Source organism: Neoarius graeffei, chromosome 23, assembly GCF_027579695.1.
Source record: "Neoarius graeffei isolate fNeoGra1 chromosome 23, fNeoGra1.pri, whole genome shotgun sequence".
Lineage (NCBI taxonomy): Eukaryota > Metazoa > Chordata > Actinopteri > Siluriformes > Ariidae > Neoarius > Neoarius graeffei.
The window spans coordinates 30876767-30904451 of NC_083591.1; the positions used below are offsets into that span (position 1 = coordinate 30876767).

At 43.4% G+C, this 27685-nt stretch overlaps 1 protein-coding gene across 5 annotated transcripts in view; it reads right to left on the reverse strand.

Annotated features, from left to right (window-relative positions):
• Positions 1 to 44: 44 nt before the first annotated feature.
• pask (PAS domain containing serine/threonine kinase) overlaps positions 45 to 27685 on the reverse strand; it is a 74697-nt gene continuing 47056 nt past the window's right edge. For 4 of the 5 annotated variants that reach the window (XM_060906062.1, XM_060906061.1, XM_060906059.1 and 1 more), the window contains 10 exons: positions 25659 to 25824; positions 22857 to 23548; positions 21897 to 22066; positions 18104 to 18271; positions 17851 to 17976; positions 15361 to 15495; positions 14979 to 15178; positions 13700 to 13833; positions 8997 to 9140; positions 45 to 613 (listed from right to left, as the gene is read on the reverse strand). In XM_060906062.1, the coding sequence (XP_060762045.1) occupies positions 453 to 613; positions 8997 to 9140; positions 13700 to 13833; positions 14979 to 15178; positions 15361 to 15495; positions 17851 to 17976; positions 18104 to 18271; positions 21897 to 22066; positions 22857 to 23548; positions 25659 to 25824 (2096 nt within the window). In that variant the 3' untranslated portion in view covers positions 45 to 452. Of the gene's footprint in view, positions 614 to 8996; positions 9141 to 13699; positions 13834 to 14978; positions 15179 to 15360; positions 15496 to 17850; positions 17977 to 18103; positions 18272 to 21896; positions 22067 to 22856; positions 23549 to 25658; positions 25825 to 27685 lie in introns of those variants that run through there. The other variant, XM_060906063.1, reaches the window with a different exon arrangement.

Genomic DNA, 27685 nt, shown 5'->3' on the forward strand with positions numbered 1-27685 from the left:
ACCAGAAGGTATTTAAAAAAAAAAAAAAAAGGAGAGAAAGCACAAACGTAAGACAATTTTATTAACTTGCATTTAAAATGAAAATAATTTAGCTTTAAAAATACATTTAAAAACGAGTTGTTTACACAACTGCTTCTTTTAAAACCACACAATTCAAGGCGGTTCATTTTCTTCAGTATGAAGCTAAAAGTGGAACAATCCATCCATCCATCCCCTCTAACCTGTGATTATGTTAATGCCAAATACAGATTTTTTTTTTTTTGCGCAGCATGGGTCGTCTCATCTCTGCCATTCATCTCAAACATGACTTGGTGTTAACAGAGACTTGTGCATTTTGATGGATCCAAGAACATCTTGGATCTTGACTGAGTCTCTAACCATCCTTGAAAGTAGCACAGTGCAACCCTCCCATCCTGTTTTTTTTGGAATTTTAACCCAAGCGGTCTCCATCTTCAGTCATCAGTTAGATACTTGAGGAGTTCAGACTCCAATGCTGCCATGGTTCTCCTTTGTTCTTCATCCTCTTCTTCCTCCGCTTCATCCTGCAGGGGTGTCTCATCAGTGCTGGCCTCCTGCTGCACATCTGAACTGCAGAGATTCTGCATGGAAGAATCTAACACGAAAAAGACAAATCAAATCCATAATAGACTGAAAACAATAAGCATGCAAAATACCTTTTAAAATCTCCCCCCCCAATGGAGCACTTGCATGTGACGTCACAGCCGATCCAGATTGTAACAGACGCCATCTTGTCGGTCAAACGCCATATTTCCGCCTTCTACTTCTACCTTTTCTTCTGGAAAACCCTACTATATACAATTCTACTACAACGGCTGCGGCTACAAGCTCTCCCTACCTGTGTACGTTTATGTTTTTTGTGTGTATTTTTGCGTGTTGTTCATCTGTACCGGACTTCAATATCCACTACAACCGTATGGACTTACTGGACATTGGTTTCCAGCAGAAAATGACGGTTTGTAGCGATTTCCATCACATGCACAACATTCCAGACGAGAAAAAAAAAAAAAAATTCCAGACGAGATAGCGAGACCAGCGGGGTCTCCGTGGATTGTTATCGGAAGCAAAGCGAAGGAGGCGGCGCCGGGAGCGGAAGCAAAAGCGAGGCTGCAGAGCCGGCCTGTTGACTAAGCTCAGAAAACAGCCACTCAAATCTCCACTGCTAAGCCTCTATCTCTCCAACGCCAGATCCATGTAAGCAAGACGGACGATTTGGAATTACAGCTGGAATTACCTTATTCTATAATCGGCTGGTCAGTGCAGTACTAGTAATACTTAAGTGACTTACCCGTCCAATGAAGATTGTTATTTTCTTGTTTACAAGATGCCACATCTGAGTCGCTGACAAATCCTGAATTTCTGTAAAGATAACTGTCCAGAGATTTATAAGCACGCAGTGCTTCACCACTGAACAGCGAGGGAAAGTTAATGAGGTAATTATACACATCTGGGTATTCCGCTGGCAGTTCCATATCCACTGACACGGTCGTGAAAACTCCGTCCAGTAAGCCATAAGGGTCACTAATCTGTAGATCGTTTATTTTAGACATATCTAGTTATCTGTTCATTAGAAAAATGAGCCGTGTAGTCCGTCGGTTGAAATTGATCCATTCTATACACGAGTGCAGCAGTATTCAGCTGTGTTTTTTACCGACAAGATGGCGTCTGTGTACTTTCCGGTCACGTGACTGCAAGATCTCTATAGAAATTCAGAGATCTGTCCAGGAAGTAGCACATGTATAAAAACAGTTTTAGCTGCAGAGCAGTGGAGGTCCATAAACCGCTCTCAACATTTATTCAAAGATGTGCAGTACCACCTCCTAGTTATTGGGATTTGGTAAAGTTTTGCAGCACAGTATAATCAACTCAAACACTAGTCTTTTCCACTGGGAGACTGAAACCTTTCCTTAGTTCTCTCCAAACTCTGATTCGTGTAATTTATTATACATCACAAGATGCATTGCGTTCAAGCAGCCCACACCTTTGAAACATCACCTTATTTCAACTGCACATTTGACTCAAATATATTCAGATTCTGCATCTGTATAATAGTTGTCTAACGAGAAGAGTAACATCGTAGGGCTTTGGCAGGAGGCTCTCATGAGACAACATGCTCAGATGTTTAAATCAAGCTCCAGACCAATTCTCATTCAAAGGGAGAGGTTTGGAATGCTTCAGTTCTTTAACTACACTCGCTTCTTAGCTCCTTTCTCAAAGGAAAAGAGAAAAGGATGCAAGGACAGAAAAACACCGACAGCTGGAACAGAGCATACACAATTGTGCAGTTATTTTCTGAACCATCATCAAATTAAAACCTTGTACACAAACACGCTTTAAACGATGAAAGTTTCTCCTCATCAGCTGATTTCTCTTAAGGGAAATAAAATAGTCATAACCAACTACAGTACGTTTTTAGAATCCATCTTTTAAAAACTGCATACAAAATACAATGGGCTGAGAACAGACAGAGCGTCAGGTTTAGCTTCTGTTGCTGTTAAGTTTTTGGAACGTGCCAAACTCAGTAAAACATACATTTTCTAGCTGGAAAGGGGTGGGGCGGCATCTCATTAAGCCAGCTTTGAAAGTATTAGATGGTGCCAATTTCTCCCTCTTTAAAATTAGCCAAACATTTACGATTGCTGTGGATCAGCGTAACCTGAAAGCAGCCAATGTTACAATATCTAGAATTCTCCATGTGTCTTTTTTATTTAATTCAAATTAAGTACTTCAGTTGAGAAGTACGTATACCATACAGTAGCTCATGAGCTACAATAAAAGCAAGACTTCCCCACAGGAAGCACCGACTGTACTTTGATTCCTCCATGTGCATTTATATAATTAATACATTCTTAAAAAGTGGTGGATTTCAAATCAATTTTCTGATCACAGGCTAAAAGAGAGATTGAAGAGTCAAGGAGGCAGCAGTTACAACATTAGGAAGCACCGTTAGTGTAGCCTGAACACTGCTTATTACCAATTACTGACTCACCAGAAAAACAAAAAGCCAACGCCAATAAGGCTTTAATTAAAATGGTGTTGAGATTTTTTTTTTTTTAAACAATGCCAAGTGTGGCGGCACGGTGGTGTAGCGATTAGCGCTGTCGCCTCACAGCAAGAAGGTCCGGGTTCGAGCCCCGTGGCCGGCGAGGGCCTTTCTGTGCGGAGTTTGCATGTTCTCCGTGTCCGCGTGGGTTTCCTCCGGGTGCTCCGGTTTCCCCCACAGTCCAAAGACATGCAGGTTAGGTTAACTGGTGACTCTAAATTGACCGTAGGTGTGAGTGTGAATGGTTGTCTGTGTCTATTGGCCCTTTTCCACTACCCTTTTTCAGCTCACTTCAGCTCGCTTCAGCCCGACACGGCTCGCGTTTCGACTACCAAAAAACAGCACGACTCGGCTCGCTTCAGCCCTGCTTAGCCCCTAAAACTCGCACCGTTTTGGAGTGGGGCTGAAGCGAGCCAAAGCGAGCCGAGTGAGGCTGGGGGCGTGAGCAGACACTCCCCTGTGCACTGATTGGTAAGGAGGAGTGTCCTCACATGCCCACACACGCCCCGCGAGCACGCTGGGATCTGTAAACACCGCAAACCTGGAAGAAGAATAATTACGAATTACGAGAATTATGAAATCTTATGCGCCTCGCCTCATCTATACGCTCTTGCCAGTATCTGTTGGCGTTGTCGGTGACAAGCCACAGCACCAAGACCAGCAACACTAACGACTCCATGTCCTCCATGTTTATTGTTTACTATCCAGGTCGTGAGACTACCGCTTAAAAGCTCACTGATGTCACTATTTGCGCCGCCTAACGACATCACGTGACGTCCACCCACTTTTGCTAACTCCACCCAATGTGTCCACCCACTTCCAGCCAGCACGGTTCAGCGCGGTTGTAGTCGAAATGCAACTCCAACAGCCCCGCTCAGCTCGACTCAGCACAGCCGCGTTTGTAGTGGAAAAGCGGCATATGTGTCAGCCCTGTGATGACCTGGCGACTTGTCCAGGGTTCCTACACATTTTCAAAATTTAAAATTCCAGACTTTTTCCATACTCAAATTCTCAGGTTTGGAGACTTCAGCGAACAAACAACTACTCATATATTTAAAAGAATTACTTGAAAATCAAACAGGTACTCACATTATGACATGCCACCAAAATGCATACCATATTTAGCTTGGCCTAAAATTTGTATCAGTGCCCTGTTTTTGTCATAAATATATATACACATTACACAAAATACAGGCTGACGCACACGTATCTGATGCACACTTCAAGACATTAAAACACAGGTGTGTGAAGATGCCAAGCACAGACAGGATGTCCCGAAAAAAATGTATACACACTTTTAATCACTGTAAAGTACTGTATGTGTTTATTAAAATCCATGTAATTTTCAAAGAGTAATAGAATTTACAGACATTATTATTTAGTCACCACCTGTTCTCAAACTGACATCCATTCTGGTCCAGTCACTGCTGACAACGCAAATCACATTCAATTCTCTTGGTATTTTTGGACATTCACTTTCAGTGACTGTTGCAGGTCTCATAGCGTAGACTATAAACATCAGTTAGAGGCAGTGATAAAACAATAAAGTGATGTCTGTAATTTCTATTACACCTTGAAAATGAAATGAATTTTAATAAACACCTACTTCACAATGATTCAAAGTGTGTATACATTTTTTTTAATGTATGTTTGCGTACACAGCCTTCATATTTTTGTTGGCAGTTTTTTTTGTCTTGGGTCGCTTGTTTTCAGGGTCCATGTGCCTTATTTTTCTAGCAAATTCTGGCAACACTGTCAAATAAGCCATAAGCATTTTTACACTGACTGGAGCTATGATGTGTGTTCACGCGTGTTCAAGAGGCGTTTTGTAGCAGGGGGTTTTCCTGTGTCTTGTCCAAAGTCTTGCAAGAAGCAAGCAGGTTCAGGGGGTGTGGCGGAGCGCATGCCAGTACAACAGAACACCCGTTTCCCTCCCTCCGCATTTCAACACATTTCTTTGGCAAAATTCAACTGAATGTCGGAATGTTGAGCTTCATTTTACTATGTAGCGGCAAAGGTCTGGAAACATTTCTCCATACCCTAATTTCCATTTTCCATACTTTTCCAGACCTGGAAAATACTAAAATCAAATTCCATACTTTTCCATACTGCGTAGGAACCCTGCAGGGTGTACCCCACCTTTCGCCTGTAGTCAGCTGGGATAGGCTCCAGCTTGCCCGCGACCCTGTAGAACAGGATAAAGTGGCTAGAGATAATGAGATGAGATTGCCAAGTGTCCGTGCATCTTAGGTTTAGAACTCGGCCTGGCGTGCAGACAAGTTTATACTTTTAAAAATAAATAAAAGTGTACACAAAATGACAGCCCCACACATCCTGTGTTCATTTGGCACTCTGTGCTTCAGAAAAAAGAATTTAATTAATGATGTGGCATTGCACCAAGAACATGCAATGTAAATAGTGGGGACAGTGTAGTGCAATGTGATGCACTGTCTGCAAAAGACTGAACACTAGATTGTCTGATAACACTTAAAAAGGTGCCAACTACAAAGTTGAATTCTGGGGGGGTATTTTTTTTTTTTTTTTTAAACTGTCGGAGTTGAGATGTTTTGCTGCTGCACACTGTGTATCCTGTGTGTAAATGTTTTGCTGAGATAAAAGCGTCCTGCATTTTACAATTCTGGGAGGTTGCTGAACAAGTGAGCAACAATATCACGTGACCACCGTGGGGCATGTTTGACCTACTTTTAACCAAAAGTCAGCATGGGCAAACATGGCGGACTCCGCTCTCCTGCTAGTTAAAAGCCAGCCGAAAAGAAAAACATGAACACGAATCCACTAGAAAACATGACAGAAAAATGATGGAAACCAAAAGGTTGTCCACAAGAATTTTCATGAAGGGACAGACCGGACCGACAGCTGGAATCGACTGAAGGATGAAACGGACGTGAAATTTGACGAAGAATTTGCAGTGCTCGTCTTGGATCGGTGAGGGAGTATGGAGTTATACACCAAATGTTGTGATCTTCCAGAGAAAGAAGTGATGAAACAAAAGCAGTAACAAGATACAGGTCATCTTTTGCAAAACGTCAACCACAAATTACATACCTGTGACTCAAAACTCCCTGAGGTCGATGCAGAGTCACAATCTTGGTGTGACCCAGTTCTATAGTTACGCCAATTAGTTCAAGCTCCTTGCATTTGGCTATTCCCGCAGGGCCATACGGTTTTACCTCAAGAGGCAGGAAAACCGTCCCAAAACAGAGGAAAGCACAAACTGATCACCTGTTGTTCACATGATAATCTTGAGACATAGGAAAATGCCATGTACAATTAAAAAAATTAATATTTTAAATTTCAGACAACTTTGCAGTCAGTACCTTTAACTGTGTAGAACTGTATACAAGTATTTACAAAATTTATTTTTTTCATGGTCCAAATCCTGCGCACTGATTGGCTGGCGAGCGGGTCCGTATCCTACGGTACGGACCCCCAGGCGACTCGCTCGTTCACAACAAACATAGTAGCATTTTTTGTCAACATCTGTTTTCGCATTTCTCAGAATAGCAGCATTAATTTTACAGCATGGATAGCGATAATGACAGTCTTCACAGCAAAAGCGAGGTTTACTACCCTGAGGAAGAAGAAATAAAAGAAAACATTTCAGGAGAAAGCTAAAAACCTCCAACTGCTGCTAACGCCAAGCAAAAACATGGCTGAATCCTGAACGACTCCCATTTGTATAAATAGGGGACTACGTAGGCAGCAAAATGTAGTTTTTTTTTTCCTGCCATGGAAGTGCACTTGTATACCAAGGAGGAAGCCATTTGCATTACAGCCGTGAATGAGGATTCAAAATAGCATTAATTTTACATCATGGATCGTGATGAGTGTTCACAGCGAAAGCGAGTTTTACTACCCTGAGGAAGAAGAAATAAAAGAAAACATTTCAGGAGAAAGCTAAAAACCTGTAACTTGCTAACACCGAGCAAAAACATAGCTGAATCCTGAATGACTCAATTTTGTATAAATAGAGGACTACATAGGGGCAAAATGTAGTTTTTTTCCTGCCATGGAAGTGCACTCGTATACCGAGGAGGAAGCAATTTGCATTACAGTCGTGAATGAGGATTCAAAATGGCGGCTCGCCTCAATTTTCCCTTTCGGGCGCTCTCGTTTTCTGTTAGAATCTGGTGAAGAAAGAAAAAATAAATATATCATCAGCTTAAGGTCGGTCCGTATGGTGAAATACCATGACCTCGGCCTTGAATACTGACCTCAGCCCAGAGGGCCTCAGTCAGTACTTTCAAGACCTCCGTCACGGTATTTCACGATACGGACCTCCCAGCTGGTAAATAACACTTTCCGCGTTCTGGTTTCCATCAAATCCTGCACTCTGACTGGCTGGCGAGCGGGTTGGTATCCTATGATACGGACCTCTGGCAACTCGCTCGTTCACAACAAACAGTAGCATTTTTTGTCAACATTTATCTTTTTTTTTTTTAATAAGATTTATTTATAGATTATCAAAAATCGTATACATTTTTGCCAGCATTTCTCAGGAGAATAGCATTAATTTTACAGCATGGATAGGGATAACGACAGTGTTCACAGCGAAAGCGAGTTTTACTACCCTGAGGAAGAAGAAATAAAACATTTCAGGAGAAAGATAAAAACCTCTAACTTGCTAACACCGAGCAAAAACATGGCTGAATCCTGAATGACTCCTATTTGTATAAATAGGGGACTACATATGCGGCAAAATGTAGTTTTTTTCCTGCCATGGAAGTGCACTTGTATACCGAGGGGGAAGCCATTTGCATTAGAGCCGTGAACGAGGATTCAAAATGGCGACTCTGTTTTCCCCTTTCGGGCGCTCTCGTTTTCTGTTCGAATTTGGTAAAGGGGAAAAAAAAAAAAAAAAGTCATTTACCACAAGGTCGGCCCGTATGGTGAAATACCGTGACCTCGGCCTTGAATACTTGGCCTTGTGTACTTTCAAGACCTCGGTCACGGTATTTCACGATACAGACCTCCCAGCTGGTAAACATGTATTTCGCCATTACAGTAAGTGTTCGGTTAAAAGGCAGGTGGAATGCCACAGGGGACGTCTCCACAACCATCAGCTTCAGTCCTCATTAAGTTGTATGCTAGAACCAGCCTTAAAATTATTCAAAACAGGAAGGAAGCTATTAAAGAATGACTATTTCAGGTACTTGACCTTGCTGTGACCGTGAGTGATTGGAATCAATCCAAAGTCTAAAAATCAGTGTAACTGCAAGCAAAAAAGGCTAAATAAACACTTCAGCTTTTGAATTTATACTACAGGAAATCTAACTACACAATATTGCGATGTAGACCGCAACAACTGATTGGTCAGCCTGCTTGGTAGCAGCTGGAAATGCAATATGCTTTCTTCTCCGTGAAAATGGGACACACTATATTGTGTTAATATAAAATATTAAGTGGGAGACACAACAGCAGCTGCAGATCATAGCAGCCACCCAGTTTAATCCTCTGGATTTAAAAACCCCAGGCGTTATTTTTGTGCCTCATTCCTGAGCACGCAGTGGGACTTGTACTGCTGAACACACTCCAGAAATGCTTTCACTGCAAATTCACTTGGTTTTACAATTAGTCACATGAGGTTTCCTCCCCCCAGTAGATGCATTTCATTTTATTATTCCTACAGTGAAACCCAGAGCTCACATTCTGCTCTGGGTAAAAGCAGTAAATTCTGGTGCATTTCATACAAATCACGCCTCCTAGAGGAGACGCTCACCTTATGTGCAAGCATAAATACGTCACCTTGTGCGAGCTCGACACCATCGCTATGGTGTACATTTGCTGCAGAAGTATAAAATGGCCTTAATGCCACAAATCAAACATTTCAACCACATCGAAAAAATCTTAAAGCTCAGTTGTATGCATGCGTGTGCATATAATTTTACTTAAATTTTATTATATACAAGTTTACCATGATTACAGGGGAACACTTCACTCCAGCTGTACTCTGCCAGGTTAATGGGCTGCCGGATCCATGGTTCCTGCAGGAGCTGCTCCAGTGTCATTCTCTTAGTTGGGTCTCTGTGCAGCAAACCAGCCAGCACAGTGTACAACTCTACAAAAACAAACACACACCTTGCTAAATCGACCAGTGACGCACAGTTGAATCAACTGTGGTGGTGTTTTGTTGGACTTTAGCACTCAACATCTGGCCATGACATTTTAAGACAGACTATCAGTTTAGGCACACAAGTTACATCATTTAGCTGCATGCTCGTGTTACTGAAGAGTCTTCAGAGCTCAGTGTGCCATACAGGGCTCTTGTTTAGGCTCCTTATACTTTGGCTCCCCACCCATGTAAACGGACCATCATGCAAGTACATTTTGTCCCCATTTATTATTATTTCCAAATTGACAGACATGGGGAGAGCAGTGCAGCACAACAGAAACTAGAGGTCATCTGTTCATCTCATGACTTCTGTTACACTGTAGCCGTGCATGTTGAGAACAGGGAGAGAGCCTTTCCTCTCCTGCATTGGTTTTGCTGTTAAAATGTCCCATCCACAGCTTTCCTGCGAGACACAATGGGAACCGTCACAACACCCACCTCTCCCAAATGCCGGTCTTTGAGTTTCGGTTTACCCGAGCAGCTAAGGCAGCCGAACGTAGCCAAGCGGAGCTAGCTACGATAACCGTGTTTTAGTCAGAGGATAACCCCTTTCTAAATTGTCTTTTTCTGGTTCGACATGTGCAGTCATCAGGTGCACAAAATTCGTGAAAACAGATTCCGTTCAATAAAATCTAAGTTTTGAGCACAAATGGACACCATACACTGCTCATCTGTACCTGTGATTCCTGTCTTTCCACTAACCACTGCATTTTGGACCCGAATCGACGGCATGAATTCTATGTAATTGTTTCGATATTGTACATAATGGGTTGTTTTACAATCAGGGTACAGAGTTTGTGTCACAGGGGTCCAAAATTCAAACCGATTCAAACTGGTTCTTGTACCAGTTTTTAAGTGAAGGACAAGTTAAAGAACAGATTTCAGGTAATTTTTTGACGTGTGTATGGTAGTTTTGTGTAATCTGCTATAAGATGAAGATTAAGTGTAGCTTTAAGCAGGGCTGGGAGAAACAAATGAAGTGATTCTCGGAGAGGACATTTTTTTTGACAATTCAGAATCCACTACTTCCATAGTGCTTTTAAATATAAAGGCTGTAAGCTTTGTGTTAGTTGTCTCTAATATTTGTGTCCCAATATCTTGACCACATTTTAGGATGAAAATCATTTTAGATATGTTATTTTATAATGAAAAATTAGCTGTCTCGGAGAGGACATTTTTTTGACACAATTACATACTAATTTGATCAAAATAGTCTGAAAACTTACTGGCATTCAACATTAAAACTTAACTATGTTTCCAATGATATGGAACCAAATATTTGTTTTATGGTATAAAGAATGATTTAAGTGCATCCCTTTTGGAGCTGCCTGTGGTCAAAAAAGCACTTTTTCTAAATGACACGAGGAATTTTGCTAAATATGACATTGCCATAGCCTAGTAAACTAGACCCACCCGCCTAGCGGCCAAAAATATTTTTGCCTAGCGAATGGGTCTATCCTTGCACCATATAAACAAACACCCCGGGCATCAAATCGTGCCCGCCAATCACAACGCAAGGTTTTTGTTTGGATTCTTTGGGCGGGCTTTTGCAGGAGTGACGACAAAGCTGCGCGACGCTGGAGAAAGTGCAACAGGAAAGATGGCTACGGCTAGTGAACAGCACGCGTTTGACTCCGCTTTGGAATCAGTTTTAGAAGAATTAGACTTGGAGTTTTCGTTGAAACATGAGCAGGAAGAGGCTCTCCGCTCATTCCTTTTCAAGAAGGACGTTTTCGCTGTTTTGCCGACCGGCTATGGCAAAAGTCTGATCTACCAGCTGGCTCCGCTCGTAGCCAAAAGGATGGGCTAGTTTGTGCAGTACGAAGAATTAATAAACAGCTTTGAAACATTACTTTTTGATCGTTTCTTATTTTCCCGTTATTTTAAATTTAAGGGAAATTATTTCACCAAACACCACTAAATAAAAAAAAACTCTCAAAAACAGTTTAAGCAAACCCTTGAAAAACACTTTGGGGGGGGGGGTAATGTGGTACAGACCCCAAACTTGTGGTCATCTCCAAACTTCTTAATATCTAGAACCTGTTTATTAATTAATACGCATTTTGAAAAATTATTTATTTCAAGGCCTCCCCCACTGCTTTCTGTCGCTCTGACTACGTCACAGTCACTGTTGCGCTGATTGGTCAGAGCGTTGGCCTATACGCACAGACAGTTTGAAAGACAGCAGGTTGTTCCTCCCACACCCGTCAGAAATGTCTACGGATCGAGGCCAGACTAAATATTTCACATTTAGTCTGGCTTGCCAGGCTAATATTGCCATACATTCACCAAAAATAACGTTATCACCAATTTTTTTTTGCATGGTAAATAGAGCCATCACAGGGCTACAATAAACAACCAAGTTTATTTAGTCAAGCCTTTTGATATTGAAGATAAGTGTTAAATGGGATTTTTAGCTTGTGTACCCTGTTTGTAAAACAACCCTTATTCAAATGGTCATTTAGCTGACTTTTTATTCAAAGCGACTAAGAATAAGTACATGTAGCCAAGAGAATCCAAGAGTGACCAGTGCTTAAGTACTAGTGTAAACAAATAACCTACAAATACCATCCAATATTTGGAATGGTCAGGGTAGTTAAGAAGTTGAAGCTTGGACAAAATATACAGACAGACAAGGAATTATTTAAGCATGGTACGTTCGTTTCCAAAGTTTGACAGCATTTGCATTAATGGTTAGCCTATGCTCCTCTGACCTAGCGTTTGCTTCTTGAGCCGATACAAGACACCGCAGTACAGTAGGCTGGTAGAGTTCTATTAGACTAGAGCCAAGTGCTTATGGTTAAGCCAGTAACTCACTGGGCTGCAACAGCTTGCGAATGTCATTCGCAAGAGTTTTTCAAAAAAGTGTCTTGAAACATTCGCTAGGCTTCTCAATTTCCTCGCACAAGTCGCTCCTTCGTTGCTGAAATTTTGAACATGTTCAAAAGATTCGTGCGATAAAATTTCTCTCAAAATAGCCGCAAATGCGTCGCTGGTGTCGCAAAGCCGTCGCGAACCCTTCTCAAGTCAGTTTCCGTGAGGCTTCCTCTACTTCCCTGCCTGCCGAGGGAAAGCCGGGCTGTGACAGCCTGCGACTAGTTGGAGACAACAATTGCAGTAAAATATGCGAATATCAATTCAGTGTGATTCCAAGTGAAAATTGTTGCTAATTCGCATTATTTTATCGCAATTGTTGTGTCTCCAACTAGTTGCAGGCTGTCGCAGCCCAATGAGATACTACCCATATAGTATTTGGCAGATGCTTTTGTCCAAAGCGACTTACAATACATAAACACTACATTATTAGTAAACCAATACAAAAATCGCTCTACTCTGACAGAACCTACCTTACAGATGATAGCTGCTGCATGACCGCAGGATTTCCCTGACCTTGCAGTGCAGGAACAGCCAACTGTTTCCATCACGCCACTGGCTCTCATCATTACCAAAGTCAGGCGTTTGGGTTTGTTTGTGCTCTGGCTAGGCTCAACCTTTAAGCAAACAAATTCACCCCCTCTTTTACACAATTTTATTACTGTGTAGATAACTGTATGCCTCCATCCTTTTGTAGTTCCTTAGCTCCTTGCCAGCAACACCCTCACTAAGAATACAATAGACACAATGTCAATGTAGCCGACATCGGGCCACAACTTCATGTCATCCACCCATTCTGTGAGGGTAGACAGATGGGGCACTTTGATCATATCCCCAGAGCACATCAGAAAATCCGACCTGTGTAAACCACCTTTTAGTCATCTTTTACCTTTCCTACAAACATCAATGCAGTGTAGCAGAAGAAAGATCCTGGCTTCCACTATGATGCAGCATGGGAAAGGTCAGAGGTCGGGAAAGTTGTGGATAGTAGCACAGACATAAGGTAAGAGGTCAAAATTTAAACGCCATGTTAGCATCAAGGTTACAAATATCAAATGTTTAAATTAATACATGGGTAGATAAAACATTCACAAAACTAGTTGGGGGGGGGGGACATCAACTGAATAAAAAAGTGCATAAAATATTGAACATTGTTTTCATTTTGAAGTATTTGATATGTAGTTTATGCCAAACATTATGGATCTGATTAAAAACTCCTTCAAGGTAAAATATTGTGTTTTAGACCCTCTGTGCTTTCAGGCAATACCTCAGAATATGCTTCTTGTATAAGTGGGCCTGTACCCATATCGTCAATGTGAAGGGTTTTTTTGTTAGCCAAGATGAAGTGATTCTGGAATTTGGTTGATTTGAGATGGCATGACCATCAGTAACCAGAAACCACGGTCACTTTTGGTACAGGGTATGAGGACAGAACTCCATTTGCATTTGGTGGATGTTAATTTGACTACAGGATTAGGGGTAAATATAGTTTGAGTTAGCCTTTTTTTTTAAACCACCTGTAAACATGACACGCCTCATACATGGTGAACATGTTCAAGAAAATTTTAACCCCATACACAGAGGACTGGGGTTGGCCTCTATTTTGACCAAAGTGCACATACACGGTGTACCTGTAGAGATCTCGAAGGGGATGTTGAGTTTGGCTTGGATGGTCTCTTCAACACTACAAAAAGGGTTTTCACTGAACAGCAGGGTGTATACAAGTACTCCCAGAGACCACATCTCCAGTTCCGGTCCTTTGTACCTACAATACAAGAACTTCAGTAGAACAAAAAGGAGGGAGGGAGGGGGAGACCCCCCCCATCTACCAAAACAAATTTATAAGAGAAAGGTTATTCTGAAAACAATATGCTTTGCTTCACTGACACCACATCAATAACCCAGTATCAGTAATAATCCCAAACTTTAAACTGTGGTAAGGAGATCAATCTTTCAGCCCAGGATTGGTTCAGTGATGTCATCACTAATATAATTAACATAAATGCATTTTAAAAGTACAGAGTTCGGTCTTCAAAGTACAAGGATACGTACAGCACCATAGCAGCTTAGGCCAAGTTTACATTAGACCGTATCGGTCTCGTTTTCTTTGCAGATGCACTGTCCGTTTACATTAAAACGCCGGGAAACGGGAATCCGCCAGCGTCCACGTATTCAATCCAGATCGTGTCTGATCCGGTGCTGTGTAAACGTTGAGAATACGCGGATACGCTGTGCTGAGCTCTAGCTGGCGTCGTCATTGGACAACGTCACTGTGACATCCACCTTCCTGATTCGCTGGCGTTGGTCATGTGACGCGACTGCTGAAAAACGGCGCGGACTTCCGCCTTGTATCACCTTTCATTAAAGAGTATAAAAGTATGAAAATACTGCAAATACTGATGCAAATACTGCCCATTGTGTAGTTATGATCGTCTTTCGGCTTGCCATCCTTCCACTTGTAAGTGGTAAGTGATATGCGCTGGGATCACACACACAGCGGCTCAGTCCCAAATCACAGCTTGTGCGCTCCACTCGCGCGCTCTGTGAGCTGCGCAGGGCCGGAGTGCGCACCCTCCAGAGGGCACTCGCTGTTCAGGGCGGAGTGATTTGGAGCGCAGGATGCCTGCAGAGCTGAGCGTATCCGTGTATTGGTGTTGCTGTGTGCACGCGAATCGTGTATTGGTGTTGCTGTGTGCACATTAATCGCTTTAAAAACGTTAATCTGATGATCCGCTGATACGGTCTAATGTAAACCCCACCTTAGAAGCCAAAGTATCTAAATACACTATTCATATTAAATAAAACAATGTCTCAAAAAAAAAAAAAAAAAAAGATGCAAGTTAGGCCAAAAGTAGGACATTACCATATTTAGTGTATGTGGGGGAACAGATATCAATGCTGTGTACATACGGGCTTCCTTGCAGCACCTCAGGTGAGCAATACTCCAGTGTGCCGCAGAACACGTGAAACAGCGTGCCTGGCTCCAACAGGGTCGCAGAACCAAAGTCAATCAGTCTGATATGAAACTCTGTGTCTATGATGATGTTCTCATCTTTAATGTCCCTGTGCAATATGCCTTTCCCATGAAGGTAAGTCACTGCTGACACCAACTATCAAAACACAAACACCTTTTAGGGTTATTAAATGGCATGGAATTTTTTTTTCCCAAGATTCCATTCTATCCAATCCTGGTCCTTCAAGAGCTACCACTTGTGTAATCTGAATAGGTCCTTTACATTTACTCACTTACACACACACACACACACACACACACACACACACACACACACACCTGCCTGAAGATGTAGCTGGCAAGTGGTTCATCCAGCCTGGGATGCATGTCTATGAACTCAAACAAGTCAAGGCCATTTCCATGTTTCTCCATCACCATCTGGAAGAACTTCTCATTCTCAAACACCTCCAGCACCTTTGCAGACAAATTAAACATGACTTCAGCAACAGATGTGGGGTCTTCGACACCATCAGGTGGGAGAGGAAAGAACGTCAGGTCTTCCCATTATGCAAACTGCACGCAGACACTTATGTACAAGGATAAGCTCTAAATAAACTCTGCTCTTCTCTGCACTCTGGATTAGTTTTACACAGGCAGCTGGGGTTTTAGCCTCTTCCAAATCGTCATCTGTAAGTGGACTAATCTTTCCAGACCCATGTCCCTCTTATTTCTTTATAAAATGACCAGTAGAATAACCTCAGGTAATGTACATCCTGCAGGAACTAAAATGCTGGTAAAGATTCCATTATATCCTGTCGTAAAAGAGGTGTGCTCCCCCAGGTATAAAGCTACTCTAAGAAGCAGTCTTTTCAATTGCCTCCCACTGGAATAAATAAAAACACATACCCCACCCCACGATCAGCTGAGTTTTAACTCTTTACCCCTTAATGACATATGACGCCGGCGTGTATGCATAACGACATTTGGCGACTCTGAATTTGCCTCTACATACGTATTTACCCTTTACACGTATCCCAGATGAATATTTATGATAAAAATGTATGAATTTTGAAAAGATAATTGAACATTATATAAAGCATCTTTGTAAAGTTGCAGTAATCATTTATTGTACACCATTTGACATGAATTCTTCATGTAAAATGTGAAGATTGGTTTTCACACAGGTATTACTCACCTTTCAGACACTACCTGCAAGTTGGTGAATGTTGAAACATAACTTTTGAGTGATGTCTGTACTCTGTCATGCCATCTTTTCAAAAATGTATGATGTCATGACTGTTTCAACATAATGAAGGAGAAAACTGATATGAACAAAACCTTGTCTTTAGACTTTTTTCTTGTAAACATGTTCTACGGGTGAACAGTATATACTGTACATCAGGGGTGTCCAAACTGATCCATAAAGGGCCGTGTGGCTGCAGGTTTTCCTTCCAGCCATGCAGCAGCACCCTGATTTGGCTTATTCAATCAACTGACACACCCACCCTTTAATCAAGGGTGGGTGTGGCTGCAAGTATTTGACTATGTGAAGACAGTTCAATTGATTGAATGAGCCAAGTCAGGTGTGCTGCTGCATGGCTAGAATGAAAACCTGCAGCCACACGGCCCTTTATGGATCAGTTTGGACACCCCTGCTGTACATATACAAGGGTGGCTGTAGCAACTGCTTTAAGGGGTAAAGAGTTAAAGCTCAGAAGACCATGTGTGATTTGTAACATTTAGAGGACTTTTAGGCAAGTTATTAGGTTCTTAACACATAACTCTATACACCTTGTGCATGTAACCTAAAGTATAACTCGTGTGGATATGAAGATGGACAGGTCCATCTCTCTCCAATACGGAGGCATTATAGGAAATCGCATGTGCTGATTGATCGAGAGATTTATTTCTCTATGATCACCTCCAGCAACTTGTCAAAATGATGGTCGAGCACTTGTCACTGTTAGTGAGGAAGAATTAAAGAGAAAATGCAGTTTCAAAAAAGCATTTAAAAAAAACTGACATTTGGTCTAAAACTATTCAAAGGCAATGTGGAATGATTCATTCGATTCATGTCAAAACAAAAGTATTTTGTGAAGAAGCCTTTGTCATACGTACACTCAAGCGCACAGTGAAATTTAACATCTGCATTTAACCCGTCTGAAGCAGTGAACACGCATGCGCACACAAGTGAGCAATGAGCATGCGCACACACCCAGAGCAGTGGGCGGCTATGCTACAGTGCCCTTGGAGCAGTTGTGGGTCAGGTGCCCTTGCTCAAGGGTAATTCAGCCCAACCTCAAGCCAAAGCTACCCCATCTGCATGTCTTTGGACCGCGGGGGAAACCAGAGCACCAGGAGGAAACCCATGCAAACTCCACACAGAAAGGCTCCCCGTCAGCCGCTGGGCTCAAACCCAGACCCTTCTTGCTGTGAGGAGACCGTGCCGTCCCCCCATGACTCAGCGTCGCTAAGTGATACAAGCCTGCACGGATTACATTTATGTGCCACTTTTGAAGATTTAAATTTTTAATATGGTGCATTTTTACTAAACCATCTGCTTCGGGCTCAGTGAATAATAACCTCGACTTTGTCTTGGTTATTATTCACCTTGCCTTTGGCAAATAAATTATTTATCCATCCGCCCAAGTCAAACCAATGCAAACAAGCTGAATACACTCATCTTTTATTTATAGACACCACTTATCCTGGTGTTAATCACTGTAGATATACATCTAGAAAACTCTAATTTCATTTAGATAAATAAAAAAAAAAAAAAAAAAAAAAAAACCCACAACATGCAGAGTTTGGCTGAAAACACTTCTGTACCTTGACAATGTTAGGGTGGCACAATCGGGCAAGTATGGCCACTTCCTGAGTGACCTGACCCAGCTCAGGGTCCTCCACCCAGCACTCCTCCACCACCCGGCTCTTCCTGATAAACTTCACGACCACCTGTGAGGAAAACATAAAAGGAGGTTGAGATCAAGGAAAAGGTAGAAAGCAAACATGGACAGAATATGAACAAAAAACAAAACAAGCTAGAAAACTCAGGCGTTCAAGTTCTCCATCCAGTTCTAACCTCCTGTTCATCGAGACGTCGTGAGGCAAGCCAGACGACACCAAAGCCTCCCTTCCCGATGGGCCGCAATGGTTGGTAGTCTTCCTCAAACTGCCCTTCACATGCGCCAGTCTGCTCCAGGCTCATGGAGGAGCGCAGACCCTTACCATGCTCTGGTTCACTGATCACCTAAATTTAAAAAATAAAGGAGAGAAGTAGCCCTTTGTATAAAGAAAAAAAAAAAAGACAAAACGCCATACAAATTGATAAAGAATATGTATATACAGTGAGGCAAAAAAGTATTTAGTCAGCCACCAATTGTGCAAGTTTTAACCTCCAGGACTCCCGAGGCAGCTGACGGGTATCGGCAGGCCAGGCGTGCTGCAGCTCGGGCAGTTGCGGAGGCAAAAACTCGGAACTGGGAGGAGTTCGGGGAGGCCATGGAGAAGGACTATCGGTCGGCCTCGAAGAAATTCTGGCAAACCGTCCGGCGCCTCAGGAGGGGGAAGCAGTACTCTGCCAACACTGTTTACAGTGCGGGTGGGGAGCTGTTGACCTCGACTGGGGACATTGTCGGGCGGTGGAAGGAATACTTTGAGGATCTCCTCAATCCCACCGTCATGTCTTCCACTGAGGAGACTGAGGCTGATGACTCAGAGGTGGACTCGTCCATTACCCAAGCCGAAGTCACTGAGGTGGTTTGCAAGCTCCTCGGTGGCAAGGCACCGGGGGTGGATGAGATCCGCCCTGAGTATCTCAAGTCTCTGGATGTTGTGGGGCTGTCTTGGTTGACACGCCTCTGCAACATCGCGTGGCGGTCAGGGACAGTGCCTCTGGAGTGGCAGACTGGGGTGGTGGTCCCTCTTTTTAAGAAAGGGGACCGGAGAGTGTGCTCCAATTATAGGGGAATCACACTTCTCAGCCTCCCAGGGAAGGTTTACTCCAGGGTACTGGAGAGGAGAATTCGACCAATAGTCGAACCTTGGATCCAGGAGGAACAATGCGGTTTTCGTCCTGGTCGCGGAACACTGGACCAGCTCTATACCCTTCATAGGGTGCTCGAGGGTTCATGGGAGTTTGCCCAACCAGTCCACATGTGCTTTGTGGATCTGGAGAAGGCATTCGACCGTGTCCCCCGTAGTATTCTGTGGGGGGTGCTTCGGGAGTATGGGGCTCGGGGCTCTTTGCTAAGGGCTGTCCGGTCCCTGTACGAACGGAGCAGGAGTCTGGTTCGCATTGCCGGCAGTAAGTCAGACCTGTTCCCAGTGCATGTTAGACTCCGGCAGGGCTGCCCTTTGTCACCGGTTCTGTTCATAATTTTTATGGACAGAATTTCTAGGCGCAGCCAGGGGCCAGAAGGAATCCTGTTTGGGAACCACAGGATTTCATCTCTGCTTTTTGTGGATGATGTTGTCCTGTTGGCTTCTTCAAACCAGGACCTTCAGCATGCACTGGGGCGGTTTGCAGTCGAGTGTGAAGCGGCTGGGATGAGAATCAGCACCTCCAAGTCCGAGGCCATGGTTCTCGACCGGAAAAGGGTGGCTTGCCCTCTCCAGGTTGGTGGAGAAGTTCTGCCTCAAGTGGAGGAGTTTAAGTATCTCGGGATCTTGTTCACGAGTGAGGGAAGGATGGAGCGTGAGATCGACAGGCGGATCGGTGCAGCCTCCGCAGTGATGCGGTCGCTTTACCGGTCCGTTGTGGTGAAGGAGCTGAGCCAAAAGGCGAAGCTCTCAATTTACCGGTCGATCTACGTTCCGACTCTCACCTATGGTCATGAGCTTTGGGTAATGACCGAAAGGACAAGATCGCGGATACAAGCGGCCGAAATGAGTTTCCTTCGCAGGGTGGCTGGGCGCTCCCTTAGAGATAGGGTGAGAAGCACAGTCACTCGGGAGGAGCTCGGAGTAGAGCCGCTGCTGCTCCACATCGAGAGGAATCAGCTGAGGTGGCTCGGGCATCTTTTTCGGATGCCTCCTGGACGCCTCCCTGGGGAGGTGTTCCAGGCATGTCCCCCCGGGAGGAGGCCCCGGGGAAGACCCAGGACACGCTGGAGGGACTATGTCTCTCGGCTGGCCTGGGAACGCCTCGGTGTTCTTCCCGAGGAGCTGGCCGAGGTGTCTGGGGAAAGGGAAGTTTGGGCTTCCCTGCTTAGACTGCTGCCTCCGCGACCCGGTCCCGGATAAAGCGGAAGAAGACGAGACGAGACAATTGTGCAAGTTCTCCCACTTAAAGATGAGAGAGGCCTGTAATTTTCATCATAGGTACACTTCAACTATGAGAGACAGAATGGGGGGAAAGAATCCAGGAAATCACATTGTAGGATTTTTAATGAATTAATTGGTAAATTCCTCAGTAAAATAAGTATTTGGTCACCTACAAACAAGCAAGATTTCTGCCTCTCACAGACCTGTAACAACTTCTTTAAGAGGCTCCTCTGTCCTCCACTCATTACCTGTATTAATGGCACCTGTTTGAACTCGTTATCAGTATAAAAGACACCTGTCCACAACCTCAAACAGTCACACTCCAAACTCCACTATGGCCAAGACCAAAGAGCTGTCAAAGGACACCAGAAACAAAACTGTAGACCTGCACCAGGCTGGGAAGACTGAATCTGCAATAGGGAAGCAGCTTGGTGTGAAGAAATCAACTGTGGGAGCAATTATTAGAAAATGGAAGACATACAAGACCACTGATAATCTCCCTCGATCTGAGGCTCCACGCAAGATCTCACCCCGTGGGGTCAAAATGATCACAAGAACGGTGAGCAAAAATCCCAGAACCACACAGGGGGACCTAGTGAATGACCTGCAGAGAGCTGGGACCAAAGTAACAAAGGCTACCATCAGTAACACACTACGCCGCCAAGGACTCAAATCCTGCAGTGCCAGACGTGTCCCCCTGCTTAAGCCAGTACATGTCCAGGCCCGTCTGAAGTTTGCTAGAGAGCATTTGGATGATCCAGAAGAGGACTGGGAGAATGTCATATGGTCAGATGAAACCAAAATAGAACTTTTTGGTAAAAACTCAGCTTGTGGTGTTTGGAGAAGAAAGAATGCTGAGTTGCATCCAAAGAACACCATACCTACTGTGAAGCATGGGGGTGGAAACATCATGCTTTGGGGCTGTTTTTCTGCAAAGGGACCAGGACGACTGATCCGTGTAAAGGAAAGAATGAATGGGGCCATATATTGTGAGATTTTGAGTGAAAACCTCCTTCCATCAGCAAGGGCATTGAAGATGAAACGTGGCTGGGTCTTTCAGCATGACAATGATCCCAAACACACCGCCCGGGCAACGAAGGAGTGGCTTCGTAAGAAGCATTTCAGGGTCCTGGAGTGGCCTAGCCAGTCTCCAGATCTCAACCCCATAGAAAATCTTTGGAGGGAGTTGAAAGTCCGTGTTGCCCAGCGACAGCCCCAAAACATCACTGCTCTAGAGGAGATCTGCATGGAGGAATGGGCCAAAATACCAGCAACAGTGTGTGAAAACCTTGTGAAGACTTACAGAAAATGTTTGACCTCTGTCATTGCCAACAAAGGGTATATAACAAAGTATTGAGATGAACTTTTGTTATTGACCAAATACTTATTTTCCACCATAATTTGCAAATAAATTCTTTAAAAATCAGTGATTTTCTGGATTTTTTTCCCCTCATTTTGTCTCTCATAGTTGAGGTATACCTATGATAAATTACAGGCCTCATCTTTTTTTTAGTGGGAGAACTTGCACAATTGGTGACTGACTAAATATTTTTTGCCCCACTGTAAATAGATGAGCAATTGCTTTTAAATGTGATCTCTTTTGGCCTCACCTCTCGCAGGCTGGAAGCCAAGCCATCCTCAACAGAAGACTCTGCCGTGGAGGCCTGTGTGCTCTGCAGTGTCTCCTGCTGGTGGAGGAAAAAATGATTTCCACTCAGCCACACACAGAACAAGGCACCTCCACTAGAGAGTGTAATTCGGCGTACATCACACTGCACCTCTACATGACAAAAATACAAGCATACAGCCAGAGATCAGACACAGCGCCACTGCCAGATAGCTACTACTGTTCATTTCATTTGAATACGAGTAAAGATGAGCCTTGATGTGATTAGTAGATTCCTTTTGACAGTAGAAAATATTTTGGGGAGGAGACATGCTGTAAGTGAAATTATACATTGTCCAATTTCAAGTTGTATAAAGCAGGGGTTTTCAAAGTGTGGGAGAGTCAGCCCCCCCCAGAGAGCAAATAAACAGCGCCCACCCCCTACAATTTTTGTTGCTATACTTAATGTTCCATTCGTATTTTTAAAAAATGGCTGTTGTACACATTTTTCTTTTACACATTTTAAACATCTGTGCTTTTTGAAAACTTTTTTTTTTACACATTTAAAACGTGCTTTTTCTTTTTTAAAAAACATCTTGTTTTACACATTTTAAACATCTCATAGCATAGTTAGCTAGCACCTCTTGGCAGACAACACACTGTGGCAGTGGAGCATCTTCAGATCTAGTCCATGAAAATCCAAACTTTAAATAATCGTGGTCATACTTCCTTCTTTTTTTGCTTGGCCCAGACTGTCTCCTCACTCACTGTAGCTTTAGGTACTAAAAATCGATCCGTTTTGTCTCTGGTAAAGGCTAGCTGAAGTTCGCTAAATGTCCGCAATAGTAACTTATTCTGGTTTATTTTTCCTCACATTGCGCCCACCCCCGAAGAACTCTGGCACCCCCTAGGGGAGGCGCGCCCCACACTTTGAAAAGCCCTGGTATAACGTATAGTCCTATACCAATGGGTGTTCCATCTCTGTGGTAGCAGTTGGCCCGAAACCTGCCCTCCTGGATCAGGGTGAGTAGAGGGAGCGATGGAGCAGGGCTGGACAGTGGCTTCTTTGGGGTGGAGGTTGCTGGTCTGTCACTTGATAATAGCAGCCCACTTTTACAGAGCTCTGAGAAAGGATTACACGGTTCTGAATTTCTCAACTCTGTGTCCCACTGTTCTGGATTTCCTTCTAAAAGCGATAACACAGTCAGTGAAGGACTGGCCTGCACACCGAGACGTTCCTGTTCAGCAAGTTTTGGGAGGTCGGGGCACTCGGTTTCAGACTCCACAATGCAAGGTGACGGCGTGTACAGGAGCTCAGCTGTGTCAGACTCGCTCAGCTCCAGCTCTCCGATGGCAAGTGCAATTACGTCACCATTAGCATCCAAGTCTAGGAAGCAGCTGCTTGAATCTGCTACTTCCAGTTGTGCGTCATCTGGCTTCTCAGGGTCCGCCCAGTTTTCACAGAATCCTGAGGATGAGCGACTGCCAAGGGAGATCACCTCAAAGCTGGAGTTCTGGAGTTGGGTTGAGCAATCCTGGGACTCAAGCAAAGCAAAGGTCTGCAATAGAGCTGTGGTGGAATCAGCTAGAAGAGACTCTTCACACTGAGCTAGTACTGCAGCTGCCTCCTTGCATAGCTCGGTCGTGTCCTCCAAACTGTTTGGAATAAAGTCATATCGTTAAATAACCAGGACAGTCGCACCAAATCCAGAGTTCAGTCAGTGACCTATCAAACGTTTAATTAAAAGCATAGTATAAATTTACTCAGAAAAATATTTGCAGGACTCAAGCTTGAGAATTTAAATGAACGGACAGCCTATTTAAAAACTCCACTGCATCAACTTGAAACACTAGAGCAGGGCTATTCAAATACATTTGCAGGGGGGCCAAACTAGAAAATTACAAAATTTGAGAGGGCCGGACAGACAATTGACATAAAATTGATATCAGCGAAAGGCAATTAAAATATACTATACTAAGGTACATAATATATGAAATAAAATAAGGTACATTATTCTTTTCCTTTATTATGAAATATAATGAAAAATGGTACTTTTTTTTAATACACTAAGTAACTTTAAAAACGCACATTGATAAAACTTGCTGAATTCGTGCTGAGTTTATCTCAAGAAGAAAAGAAATATCACAATGGAAAAATAACTTCGTTACGCCCGAATAAGTTCCAAATCTGTGCTCAAATCAGAATTTAAGGGAGTTGTACTCAATAACATACAATATGACTCGGGTAGTCAATGACATGGACAGGCTTTAATTTTCAAACAAATTTTGCATACACTGTACACACACACACACAATCTTGCCTATAAATACCCGGGGGAAATGATGGGAAAATCGTCATTATTGAAGATGCCACGCCTAAGCCAAAATCAACGTGAACAGGCCATCGAGATGTTGCGTGCCGGAAGTACACAGACAGAGGTCGCCCGGCACTTCGGTGTTCATCATTCGACCATTTCCCGTTTGAGTCAGCGTTACAGACAGACAGGGAGCACCAGGGATCGTCCACGCCCTGGTCAGCCTCGAGTCACGACGCCAGTTCAGGATCAGCACATCAGGCTAGCTCACCTCCGTGACAGATTCCTGACACCCTCAGTCACTGCTGCTGAGACCCCTGGACGACACAGACCCAGAATCTCCAGCATGACGGTCCGAACATGGACCAACTGTCACTTTGAATTTTTTTATTGTGAATTAATTCTTGAGTTTGACAATAAATGTCCTTTATCGATGTTTCAAGATGTGTGCATTACATACAATATCAAATTTCAACTATATGCATGGATCTAAAAAGTGATATCGTGTTGAATTCCATTGTGCGTTTTTAAAGTTACTTAGTAAAGATGACACGTTGTCTCATTTTTTGGTCACCAATCATTTTGTCAACAACCGCCAGCATGCAGTCTTTAATAGTTTCCGACTCGGTGAAGGGTCTTTTTTTTCCCTTGTCAGTATCCACACCACTCGTAGAGATACAATAAAAGCTCTCGTTCTGTACAAAAGCCACCAATTACACACTGACCTTATTCAAAAGAAGTTACCAGTCTGTCTATCCTCCTTCATCTCTCCTCGGAGCCCTCTCGGTATTGCTCAGAAAATGAAGCATGTTTTGTTGTAAAATGTCTCTTCACGTTGTACTCTTTGGCCACAGCTACGGATTCGTTGCACAATAAACACACAGGTCTATCGCTTGCCGTAGTTGGCAAAGTAAATAAGTACTTTTCAGTCCATTCGCTTTGAAGTTTACGGTTTTCTCTGTAAACTTTGCGATGTTGCTTGGACAGCGCCATGGTGCCACTGCTGTAGCTGCATGGAGTGTCACATCGCGAGAATGAGTGTCACCATGGAGACGACCTGTATTCTGACCTGTGCCAGAGCAGTAAAGAAAACTGTGCACCGCGGTAGATAGGTAGATATGTTTATTTTGTTTTAAAAAAACCTGCCGCGGGCCGGATTAAAATTTCAATCGGGCCAATTTCGCCCCCGGGCCGCTATTTGAATAGGCCTGCACTAAACCAACTGGCTTCATAAACAGTTTTCATGCCAGAGTAGTGATGATAAAACACTGATTAAAGCTTGATTTAAAATGCTCAAAAAACAGTCAGAGCTCACACCAGTTTCTGCCCAGACACAGTCACACATCTCTACTGGAAAGTGGGCTTCAACATGAACGTGAGCAGGCAGTCTGGATGCTACAGTTTCAGAATCGTTTTACTGCTCAAACTTCTTGAGCAAGAGCTTAACTCACCTGTTTGCTGTCATGGGGGAGGTTCCAGGAACTGGAACGGCAGAAGGGACCTGATGCTCTTGCTTAGCCCCAACTGCAGTGAAGGCTCGTCTCCCTTTTGCAGCACCTCCTTTCCTCTTCAGGGCTGTGAACAACATACTGTCTTTGGCCAGCACCGTCTTGGGACCTTATCATACGGTACATACAGTGCAAAAAAAAGATTCTTCATTTGGTCCATTTCATATATGTAAATATGCAATCCCAAAATTAGAAATGGTTGGAACAGAATGGATTTCTAAATATACTTTGACTTGTATTTCACTGCATACAGCACAAACCCAAGATTTCATGTTTTGTCTGGTCAACTTCATTTGTGAATTTAAATTTATATCCATTCCTGCATAATCAGGCCAGCAACACACGCAAAGTTGTAATGGGGGTAATTTAGGGCTAGTAAGAGGTAAAACAAACGTCATTTGACACCGGTGATTAAATCATAGACTACGTTCAGACTGCACCCTGAAACGACCCATATCCGATGTTATTGACAATCTGAACGACACGGATCCGATTTTTTCACATGCGACCCAGGCCGCTTGGATATGTGGTTCTAATTCCGATGCATATCCGTTATTTTCACATGCGACTGCAGTCTGACCGGACAGGTCGCATTCATGCGACCTACACGTCATCAACAAGAGACAAACGTCACTATTCTGCGTTGGCTAATCCCGCCTCTTTGGTGGAAAACAACATTTGTACAGTTTTCAGAATTTAAATAGACTTTTATAGAATTGATCAAGCTAATGGTGGATTTGGTAGGGACCTGGATGTTAAATCATCCTGTATTACAAGATAAGATTGTTCTGGAAATTTCCAGTAATTTGACACCTTCGGTCTCATTAGTCTGCTGCCCACATTAATCAGATTCTTGTGCGAGTTCCGCCGCTGCCACAAAAACCACAGTCAGGTCTCGCCTCATCTCCATGCTTTACTTGCAAACTTGAAGAGTGCACTTTTTTTTTTGTTTACGTATTACGTAGATGTGCTTATTACGTGTCAATTTGTGCATGCGGGACACTTTTGGGTCGTTTTCCGTTCATATTGGAGATCGCATACAAGTCTCATATAATTGGTAATGTGAACGGCCTAACAAAAAAATCCGATTTCACAACAAATCGGATATGGGTCGTTTCAGGTTGCAGTCTGAACGTAGTGATAATCTGGTACAAAATCAGTATCCACGAGAGGTCCAGTCTTTGAAGAGCAAAGCTGGGGCAAGGATCTCCAGTTCAACAAACAAGTGCATGAGAAGATACTTGAAACATTTAAAAACAAAATGTTCCTTAAAGAAAGATCGAGAAGGATTTGGATTTCACCCCATACAGTGCACATCATTAAATGACTCAAGGAATCTGGAGGAATTTCAGTGCATAAGAGAGAAAGGGCACAAGCCCATGCTGAACACCCATGATATCCGATCCCTCAGATGGCACTGCATCAAGAACCGTCATTCATCTATAGCTGATATAACCACATGGGCTTGGGATTATTTCGGCAACTCTGACAAAATGCTATAATATGGAGTTACATTGACAAATACTAGTTAAAACTTTTCTGTACAAAAAGGAAGCCTTATGTTAATTGTGTCCAGAAGCACTGTCGACTTCTCTGGGCCTGCAGGCATCTGGGTCATCCACACATTGGAAACATCAGTATTCCAGGTACCCCCGACCCAGTTTGAGGCAGCACATCTGGTTTGGACACATTACGTCTTTGCAGGGTTCAAACAAAGGCTCAGATGTGTTCGTAGAGATACTGCTGCCTAGCTAGCAGAAGTCCAGGTGAGAGAAGTGGAACCTGGGACATTACTTTGGGTACAAAAATGTGATAGCATGGGTGTTCCATCAGGACCAATCTGGCATGTACAGCTGGAAAAAGAGCTCACTGAGCTGCAGGAAACCAAAAGATTAGGCCGATTTTAATTTTTAAAAAAATAATAAATTCTAGACCGTGACGTGCAGTCGCTGTACTCAGGACAACCTGTG